Source organism: Corvus moneduloides, chromosome 13 (assembly GCF_009650955.1).
Source record: "Corvus moneduloides isolate bCorMon1 chromosome 13, bCorMon1.pri, whole genome shotgun sequence".
NCBI lineage: Eukaryota > Metazoa > Chordata > Aves > Passeriformes > Corvidae > Corvus > Corvus moneduloides.
In genome coordinates, this window is record NC_045488.1 from 351,545 (window position 1) to 362,062 (window position 10,518).

At 44.4% G+C, this 10,518-nt stretch overlaps 2 protein-coding genes across 4 annotated transcripts in view; both read right to left on the minus strand.

Moving 5' to 3' along the window:
* Positions 1-10,518, minus strand: part of UNC13C (unc-13 homolog C) — a 405,035-nt gene that overhangs the window by 346,618 nt on the left and 47,899 nt on the right. The gene's annotated exons all lie outside the window — the stretch shown is intronic.
* On the minus strand, positions 5,815-7,709 carry LOC116450700 (SWI/SNF-related matrix-associated actin-dependent regulator of chromatin subfamily D member 3-like). Of its 2 annotated transcripts, none has more exons than XR_004242918.1 (3): positions 7,553-7,709; positions 6,215-6,316; positions 5,815-6,135 (listed from the first exon to the last, which is right to left on the minus strand). XR_004242918.1 is itself a non-coding variant. In XM_032123426.1 (3 exons), the coding sequence occupies exons 1-3, from the start codon at positions 7,622-7,624 to the stop codon at positions 6,064-6,066; spliced, it is 228 nt and encodes a 75-aa protein (XP_031979317.1). In that variant the 5' UTR covers positions 7,625-7,709; the 3' UTR covers positions 5,815-6,063. The 2 variants fall into 2 exon arrangements, 1 of the variants encoding a protein (XP_031979317.1); XM_032123426.1 differs by having other exon boundaries at positions 5,815-6,117.

A 10,518-nucleotide genomic window follows, 5' to 3' on the forward strand; every position in this document is an offset into this window, starting at 1 on the left:
AATTTTTCCTACTGTGAACTAGAGGTTGTCTTGGTTTTGATTTAGCAGAAGAATTGTAACTGAAATACTTAGAGCTCAGGCCTGGAGTTTACTTATCCTTTGAAGCTGGAAATGTTGATCTCAGGGGATTCATTCTGCCTTGACTGCGAGTTTTGTGTAAAGCAAAGCCAGATTGTTTTATTTGGTAGAGACTGAGCAAGCTGTTACTGACTTTTAAATATTCAAGATCTATTCCAAAGCGGGACAGTTGCTAACATTAATAATTTTAAAGGAATTCTTTCTTTAGTATTATTATTATTTTACAGTCTGTGCTGTAAACTACCTGACTTCCAACTTCAGTTACATAACCTGTCATAAAGAAGGCTATACGGAAGTAGTTCAGTGGCATTGTTTTGGGCTATTGCATCTGTAAACTGCAAAAAGCGAGGACGCAGCATAGATTGACCTCTGTCACTCAACCCCTGGTGATAGCTTTCAGCAAACCAGAGGGGTTAATCTCCTAGAGCAGCACACCAAAATGCAACTTGTTAGAAGGCTCTGGTGAGGTGCAGTGCATGCGACACTTTCCCTGCTCTCATGTGGCACAATCGCCTGGCAGCCTAGCCAGAAATCTGCTGCTTTACTAATGAAAATCTTTTTTTCCCAGTGTACTGCCATGCAGATAAAAGGAAATTCAAAACCATTTTATTAGCATGAGCTCTGGGGCATCCAGCTAAGTCCTAGTTTCAATAGACCGAGTTCAGAAATACCAAAGTAACTCAGCTTCAAAATAGGAGAATACCAAGTCCCAAATTACCAAAGTAATCCAGTTTTACAATACCAGAAAACCGTTTCAAAATAGCAAAGTAACCCAGCTACAAAATATCAGCATACCAAGTTCCAAAATACCAAAATAATTCCATTTCAAAATACCAGAATATTAAGTTCCAAAATATCAAAATATCCCAATTTCAAAATATCAAATTCCAAAATACCAATTTTCAGATGTCTTATATGGGCAGGATTCCCAGAAAGATTCCCAAAAGAATGCATTATTATCAAAATGGGATCTGTGTTACCACAAAGGATATTTTCTGTTCTAAAAAGCTTTCCCCCAATGACCAGCAATACTTGTATTTATTTTGATCGCTTAGCCAGATGTAATAAGAATTTTACTTTTAAAAGCAAACACTTGTAGTAGTTTTCTGCTTAGTTCTTGTCTGTGAGAACCGGCATTTGGGCAGGAGAGCTGCGGTCAGGAGCAAAGGATGGAGTAATCTGCTCCCTGGATGGACAGGGAAAGACTGAGTAGCAGGCAAAGGCAGTATTTATAAACTATATCAATATTTCACTGAAATTCAGGGAAGACCGGCGATGGGGTGCTCAGGTTCGGTCCAGGCCTGTCAGGATTAGCCATAAGAAAGCCGGCCAAAGCCCCGGCCTCTCAAGGGATGCGTCAAACACTTCAACAGAAACACAATTCAGTAATGATTGCGGAGGAAAAATTACCAGTAATCGCTTATGATCTGTGGGGAATTTCCTCGGTAATTACAAAGCTAGGACATAGGGAATTTTGGAGGCAGAATCCCAATTTTGGCCACGGGCACCCGGGCAAGAAGGCTGGTCCTTTTCCACGGCAAGGAAAGCCCGGCACCCCGGTGTTTCAGGGACAGACAACGGCCCATGTAGGGGAGGGAACGACCGGCAGGACCTTTCTCCACCTCGCCCCCCGCTCCAAGGTGCGGCAGCTCCAGGTGTGACCGGCTGCTTTCAGAGGGTTACCCGGGCGCACCCGCTTGTTCAGAGGGGCCAGTGAAGGTATCCCGAGTGCCCCTCCAGGAACGACGGTTGGAGCATCCTATCAGGAGCTAGGGAGCAGCCGGATGCACCCGGGCACCTGAGCACGCCGGGCAGCATGTGGGGTGCCAGGGAGAAACTTTCACCTTTCCCGTTTTATCTTGTCGGTCTCTCCCCAGAGCACCCAGTCCCTCTGCAGGGGCCCCAGAAAAGAGAGGGGTTATTAGGAGAGAAGGGGTTTAAATTGAGGGAAAAAACTACCTTTCCCATAATTGTCTGTGTTCAAATTGAGGGGGAATCCCCTCCCCCTGCAATTTTAACAGTATCATATCTTTGTTAAGGCACATAAGATTAGTGCACGAGATACAAAGAAACAAAGTATTTATTGTCAAAAGCTTTTCTACGAATCACTCGGCATCATACAATGGATATGGTGGCTGCAGAGTAGAGGGAGTGGTTCTCTCCCTTCCCCCCATTCTTTATACACGTATTTGCTCACTCTCACAAACCCACTGTTGTAATTTTTAAATGGAGTTCCTCTCTTCAGTAAGTTTGGTAAAGATGTTCACAATACAGGATCTGGCAGAACAGATACATCCTATTAAACAACAGAGCAGTTACAGAAAGGAGACCGCTTTCTTTAGTAAAAAAGAGCCTTCTTTCCCTCCTTATCTCTTTGCATTGCCATAAAAGGGTTCTCCACACAAAACCAGACCAACAATCCCCAAACACCCGATTAGCATTTTGGCAAAATTAGGAGCCCTAGGATATGCACCAATATTGATTTATACACTAATATTTTCATTCGGCTTCCACAGGATAAGTTCTAAACAATGTGGTGTAAAAAACTTGCCTGCCGAGAGGATGTCTGCACTACGACTACAAACCCTGCTATGTCGAACAACCGAATCCCTGCTGGTAACAGTGAAAATGCTTTGACAGTGCATCTCAAAGTTACTGGCAAAACTTTTGGTTCTGTCCTTGCCCCCGACTTCCCAAGCTACGCAGCGACTGAGACTGTAGAGACGGTGCTCTCTTTACGTCCACATGCACACAGAATGCACAGACTCACATGGGCTGTGCTATTTCCAAGAGTACTTTGCACATTATCTTGTGCTGTGTCTTACTGGCGCTTCAGTGGCACTCTGCTCCATTTTTAAATTTCCTTTTCTACTGTTGTATTCTTCTCTTTATTCCATAACCAAACATTTGTTTCCCCTTCAATCTCTAAGAAACATTTGATCTGATTCCTGTCTCAGGGCCAACAACCCAGAAGACTAAAAAAACTGTTTCTAATCTGCCATGTCAACACTTCTGCTCCAAGATACATTTCCCTCCTACTGGTACTCCAAAATTCTTTTGAACCCTTTCCTAGTTGGATGCTATATTTTCTAACAATCTATATTATCCTCTATACATTAATTACTTCTATGCAGAGAATGTTTTTTTGCAGTACGCATAGATTTGTATTGTACTGTAGCAACTGAAGACGCTGAAACATCTTCTTGTCATCTTTTATACACACAAAAAGACAACCATCCTGAACTCAAAATAAATTTCTCATTCACAGTCTGCTATAATCACCTGCCCGTTCAGTGCCACTACCCTTAATTTTCAATGGTCAAGCAACACTTGGTCTAGTTGCTTCCAGTATTTCTCCATTATTTCTCTTCAAATAAAATTTCTCTTTGTTTTGCAAACAAGAAAGCTCTTAGCTGCACTTGTGGAACAGAGGACAGTATTTTTCTCTGTCTTCACTAAAAGGCCCAAACAGCTCCTGAACAGCTCCAGGAAAAAGGCATCAAAATCTCAAACTCCAGTTTAACCAAAGGAAAGATACCTGACTCCTGATTCCTAAGACTCACTGGTGGTAACCAGTCTTTTCTTATAGACAGTGGGATATAAGAATTTAGATTCTGGACTGCCATCTCCAGTGCCTGATTCATGCACACACACATTTCAGTGCAACACTGCTGCTTAACAGAGCTTCAGCTTTCAGTGATGCAGTTGTGAACACTGGCACCAACACCACATTAGTTTTGTTAATTTGCTCTGAGCGAGCCTTGGAATCAGATCCATCCAATTAATTCTACAGAGGCTTTAAAACCAGGCTGGACTCCAGTATGTTGCCAGCTGTGGCAAATGACTGATATTTCTTGCAAATATTTGCCGCTTCAGCGGGAAGGCTCTCAAACCCCAGAATTCCCTGGCAGACATTCTGCAGGCATGTATCTCAGTCCAGTGGCCTTCTCATATCCTTGCATATCTTCCTCTGCATTTCTTATTCCTGCAGACTGAACAAAGCCCCTGAATGTAGCTGCTCTGTTTGCTACATACAGACAAGAGTTTCATACATCGAGCAGCACGCACACAACGGACACAGCAGCATAACAAATATGGAAGCACAGTAGCAGATGACCCCCACTGTTTTCTCTTCATAATGCTTGCTTGTAGTCCAATTAGTGGAGTCCTAAATTAAGTAACATTTCAAGTCAATCACTGTGGCAGCCTCACAGCCCCTCAGTATAACCAGTTTAAGACTGCAGGATTTCACATTTTACTGTGAAAAGAGGTTTTAACACAAAAGGGGAAAATTCCAAATCAAGCCATTCCCAGTAAAAGGCCTCAGGTAATGACGTACTGCCATACTTTTTCTCACACCAACAGGTTTTGTGTGAGAGTACTGCCATCACATAAATGCAATCAAAAGCAAATTTTCCAAGACATCTCTGAACACAACGGATGGAGTAAAAGCTATGGCACTATTAATGTGAAAACAAAGATATTAAACAAAGGTGTAAAGAGAAGACTATCTCTTCTGTGACTGAACAGAAGAAACTTTTAAGTTAAACTAAGAGAGAAATTGGCAAAGACAGCAGAAAACACGGTACTAGAGAAAAAAATGCATTTATTCAGAAAAGCTGCCTTCCTTCCATACCACATGTGAATTTGATTCTCTTTCCAAGGAAGTGAAAGGAGGTGAAAAGGAGTAACCTGGAAGAGCATTTTTAGTGCCATATGAAACAGACAAGAGTTATACTTCGGCAGCTGCTTTTTGGACTAGAAATCATGTTGGGCCTTTAATTACAACTCATCTGTGCACTACCAAAAATGAGGAGGGGAAGGATTTAAGGAAGATGTCCCTGCTTCCAAGTAATTGTTCTATAAATTCCCATAGTCTGAATCTGTCGTATATTTACAAAGAAGATGATTTCCAAGGGATATGTTCTCTGTGCTATTTAAGGCTGATAGTGCTTTATAACTCAAGAGCATCCAAAATAACCAGCATGTATCATGCATGGGAGAGCTAAATAATTAATAGTAAGAGGCAGTTCACCTATGATCAAAATCTGAGACCAATCCAGGGCCTCTGCTAACATCTTGAAGTAAAGAAAAAACTACCGTGTTACATGAAATTAAGCTTCTTGAATTCTGCACCAAGAATTAGGAAGTTCTTTTCAGTGATGAACCCTACAGGCACACAGAGAAACATTTAAGTGATCTGGTATTTTACATGCATACATATTGTTAATATCTGCTGTGTTAAAGGCAGGCATCAGCAAAGCACCATTACGTTATTTCCATTTTCTCAGAATGCCTCATTTGTTGCTAATACCACTGATATTAGGGATGCATAAGAAGGTTTTATCCCAGGGATGAGTCTCTTTCTGTTAGTCCTGACTATATGTCTTTCTTCCAGACAGGCTCTGCATTCCAGGATGAAAATCCTCCTAGTTAGTTCTTTCAGATGGGGAGATAGCTTCTTGCATTGGTCCGGCTGGAATAAAAACTCTATTCAGGAATATAAAGCATTCCACAGCTATAAGAAAGACTATCTTGTCTAATTCCAGATAAGTTACTGTTTGAGATTCTTAGGTACCATAGGATAAGAACTGCATTTATTTCTCTAAATCTGTGGTCTCCTAGAACACCTATCTCGACCTCCCCCCATCAGTGCCACCCATGATTCTAAGCATAGCCCATTAGGATTTGCTGTGTAGTGTCTAACTTTCCACTAAAATTTAATGATGTGCGTTGATGAGTGAATCTTTAGTCTTCTTTCACACTGACACTTGTATGGTGCTGTCTCTGGCTTGGAATGGTTTGAGGCACCCATCTTGGGCAAGATTTTCAAGGGTCACTCTAAAGCTGGTGTTCTAACTGGTGTGTTGACAGTATGTTCTCATCCAGTCGGGAAGCAGGTCCATGTGTAACAGTGAGCTAAGTAACACTGAAAAGTCCACTGTTTTGGTGGTCATGATGCCAATGGAATCTTGTGAGCAGTACTTATGTGTTATGCACTCCCAAAGATTGTTCCGATTCCTGTCGGCGCTGCTGGATCTGAAAGAAAAAGACACACTGTACAGTTTAGCAGATTAAATTGCTCAGTGGCAGGAGATGCATTTTTAAGTCAGCAGTGTGGATATTTCTTTCATACCTTGCAGTAGAAATATCTGCTCACAGCTTCTTGAGACCATGGCACATGATAAAATTCGGCTCTGCATTCTTCCTCCGGGTTTCCAACCACATCAGTCATCACCTGTGACAAAAATAAAGCCATTTTTCACCATAGCTCTTCTACCACACAGAGAAACTTTCAGAGTTACCCAGAGTGAAAATCTATCTACATTACACATAAAAATGGTCAGAACTGTTCTCAAAGCCCAAAGCAAATGGACAATGTGTGCTTTCTGCCAAAGCAGGATCACAGAATGATCAAATGGTTTGTGTTGGAAGGGACCTTTAAGCTCATCTCGTTCCACCCCCTGCCAAGGGCAGGGACACCTTCCACTAGATCAGGTGCTCTGAGCCCTGTCCAATCTGCCTCCAGGGATAGAGCAGCAAGGGGGTTGGAACCATTCTATAAAAAAATAGAATTCTGATGACTATATCTCCAGCATCAGAATCAAAGGTAAATATTGGTATATTTTGCAAAAGCAGTGTTGTGGAATCACACCTTTGATGCTAGCAGGGCAGAACATTATAGAAAAGGCTCTTCTGGGACTTGTTGTCAGTCAGGGAAAATTCTGAACAACTATTCCATGTATATAGCTAGAGAAGCTCCACAACAGCTTTGTTTGTAAGTTCCTCAAGTCAAAGTCTGCTTTATTTAAACATTCTTTCAGATGCCTGTCCCCTTTGAATACAATATAAATTATAATAACCATAACCTTAACAGTAGATTTTTGGAAGACTATTCACTTAACAATAGGCATTTACATAAGAAAGACACAATGATTTTATTAAAATAATTTAATGGATTCGTTAATACAACTGATTTTGAGGCATCTCAGTTAAAGACAGAAAATGTGAAACCTTATGAGGAACAAATGATTAATTTTTGCTGGCAAACAACTGAACTTCTTTGCATTCCATTTCTTGCATATCTCAAATATAAGCTCAAGGACAGCTGATAGATTAAATTATGAACCAACAAAACACCCAAATTGTGTTCTTGTACTATAGGATGCTCCTGCTGAGTTTTACACAGCTTTCAATCTACAGAATACATCAACAAAGCCCTGCATTTTGAGCTTACTGTCTGGCCACAAACTGACCTACCACTCCCATGAAGCACCACTGTTCTACTGGAACCAGAATACGACCTAAACTGTCTTTCCTGCATACTGTCTACTCAGGGATTGCAGTAGTCCACTCATTGTCTGTCTTACACCCATTATCCATCCTAGATGTTTGGCTATACACTCTATGTACATTTAGATAAAATTCTTTCATTCTGGTTCCACTATTCATTCTTTTTCAAACCTTAGCTCACCTTAAGATCCCTACTTTGGGACCGGAGAAGGTCTTGGATGTATCCTTTAGAATCCTTGGAGAAACTCAGCATAAAATCACGTTGTATTTTTAGCTGATTTATGGACTCAATTGTCTCATGAATCTGACAGAAAAAAACCAAAGCAGATATTCTTTAATTTCTCCCGTGCTCCAGTGACCATCAGGTCAGCTCTGTTACTATCTTTGCATTCCTGGTAATGTACAAAGGTGACAATTCTACCCCGGCTGCCCCCTCCTGTCAGGGAGTTGTGCAGAGCCACAAGGTCCCCCGTGAGCCTCCTTTGCTCCAGGCTGTGCCCCTTTCCCAGCTCCCTCAGGAATTCTCCAGCCCCTTTCCCAGCTCCCTCAGGAACTCTCCAGCCCCTTCCCAGCTCCCTCAGGAAGTCTCCAGCCCCTTCCCAGCTCCGTTCCCTTCCCTGGACTCGCTCCAGCCCCTCCGTGTCCCTCTTGTCCCAGAGCTGCCCCCAGCACTGCAGGTGCCCCAGCAGTGCCAGCACAGGGACGGGCACTGCCCTGGCCCTGCTGTCACCCCAAGCTGTCACAGCCCAGGTGCCCTTGGCTTTGCCCACCTGGGCACACCCAGCTCGTGTCCAGCTGCTGTCCCCAGCACCCCCAGGGCCTTTCCCAGTTTTCCAGCCCCTCTTCCCCCAGCCTGGAGTGTTCCACGGTGGCCCAGGTGAAGGAGGCGGCACCATCTCACTCCATGGTGGGATTTTTACATTCTTTTCATTTTGCCACTCCGAACACTTATGCAGCTGCCTCTGGGCTGGAAAAGTCACTTTTTTACTGGTGTAGCTACTCAGGAGATCTCTGATAACTCTGTTACCCAAGAACAGGGAAGGATGTGTGATGTCCAAGGCCCTGTGCCAGCAAATCCCAGTTTTTGTGGTGCTTGTTCTCCCCCAGCACAGTTTGATGAGATTTGTCCAAAACAGCTTTCCTGGGGCACTTTGCTTCCCTTGGAGCTCTGTGCCAGCATGGGAGGCTGAAGTCTTGCCTCAGCAAACAGTGCAGGGCTGACCTCAGGAACACTCCCTCGTGAAAAAACCTGGGAAATGGGTTTATACTTGAGAGTTTTGCTGACTTTAATATCACTGAGCTGCACAGTTCTGCTGAAAGTGGGATCAGTGCCAGCAAAAGGAGCCTTTGGACAGCTGGCAATTGGGCTGAGATTCCCACAAAAGCACTGAGGTCACCCCCATGAAATTGTGTGGGCTGCTCCTGATAGCTGTTAATATGGAGATATTCCATGGTCATTAATTATGACTTCTGCTGATAGTCATAATTAAAATATACATGAATGTGATAAGACTGGCATCAATCCTTTCCAAAGGCTTTCTCTGTTACAGGCCAGAGTGTACCTAGAGAGGACAAATCTCCTTTTTCAGAGTATTTTTGGGACAAGACGCGGCGCTGAGGAATCCCACCCGAACGTGTCGGGATCCCGTGACTGGAACAGTTCCTCGGGCAGAGCCCCGGCCATGCGGCTGGAGAAATAAACATCTCTCTGAAACAGCTATCAAGAATCTGTCTGTCCATATATATTTCCTTTCCACAGGACTCCTGGTTTGATATATGCGTGTTGCAGGATCCCCACTGCAACATAATGGTGGAGAATTGTGGGCAGAACGATCCCCGATCCCTAAGCGACTGATTTGTGTGAGTAAACCTTGGAAACTTTGGATTCCTCTTCTTGGTTTTGCTTTGCTATTCCGTATCTAAACTATGGACGAACGGTGGGAAGACTCTTGGCTCTCAGAGCCGCATATGGACATTTATCTTAAAATGATTCTTGAACAACGATTTGTAAATTTTAGCTTGATTCAAGCTCAAAAAGAACTGAAATACTTCCTGGCATGGTTGTTTAAGAACTTTTTCTATGTTTCTTGGGATTTAATTCTTACGAAGGGCTTTTGGAAAACCGTTTGGACACAGTTAATACTGGAGTCAAAATATATGCCGATGGAAGAATATTTTCGTGAATATTATTTAGTTACCGAGACTGTTGAGCAATGTCAGCTGTGTCTTGGAGAAGGGAAGCCTGGCGCAGGGACCGTGCGCCGAGTGCTCTGCGAGCAGCAGCGAGGCAGTTCCCGCGCGCGGGCGGAGCCACGCGAGCCGCAGTGTCGGTGGCGGAGCGAGGCGCGGCGGGACCCGGCGGTGCCCGCCCGGCCGCGCGCAGCGCGTGGTGGAGCGAGCCCCGGGAACGCCCGGCCGAGAGGGGCGGCGCGCGGGCGGCGGCTGGCGGCGATGGCGGTGGAGCAGAGCCGTGCCCAGCCGAGACGCGCGCTGGAGCGGAGCGCGGGGGAGTCATCGCTCGGGGGCCCGGCCGAGACGTGGGTGCAGCGCCTGGCAGCGGCAGCGAAGCTGCGACCGGAGGAGGTGATGCACGGAGAACTGAGCGGCGCGGCCCGGCCCGGCCCGCGCAGCCCCGAACGCGACCCCGGGAAGAGCGCGCAGGCACCAGCAGCCCCGACAATTCCAACACGGGAGTGACCGAAAGAGACAGCAAAGACGCAGTGAGACAGAAAACAGCAGCCACTCGGAAAAAGGAAAAGATCATAGTAACTAAGATCTTAGGGATAGTAAAATGGTATAATGTTAAGCAAAATTATGGTTTTATAACAAGGTGTGACAACCAGCAAGACATATTCGTGCATAGAACTGCTATTAAAAAGAATAACCCTGAAAAATGCATCCCAAGCTTGGGAGATGGAGAGGTGGTGGAATTTAAAATTGTACTAGGGAGAAAAGGGTTACAAGCATCGCAGGTCACTGGGCCCGATGGTGTTTCTGTGAAAGGCAGTATATATGCAAAAAATCGTAGTCATGTTAGACAATATCTCCATTGTAAGCCCCCCCTACAGTCTCCCTTTCCTAATCCCACCTTTCCCTTTTACCCTATGTCCTATTACCCCCAGTGTATTCCTAATCTGTTTTTTCACC

Coding starts and splice junctions, on each gene's coding strand:
- LOC116450700 (XM_032123426.1), bottom strand. CDS start 7,624: ATGCTGAGTTTCTCCAAGGATTCTAAAGGATACATCCAAGACCTTCTC. Junction 6,317..7,552: donor CCCAAAGTAGGGATCTTAAG/GTGAGCTAAGGT, acceptor TTTTTGTCACAG/GTGATGACTGATGTGGTTGG. Junction 6,118..6,214: donor GCAGATATTTCTACTGCAAG/GTATGAAAGAAA, acceptor TTTTTCTTTCAG/ATCCAGCAGCGCCGACAGGA.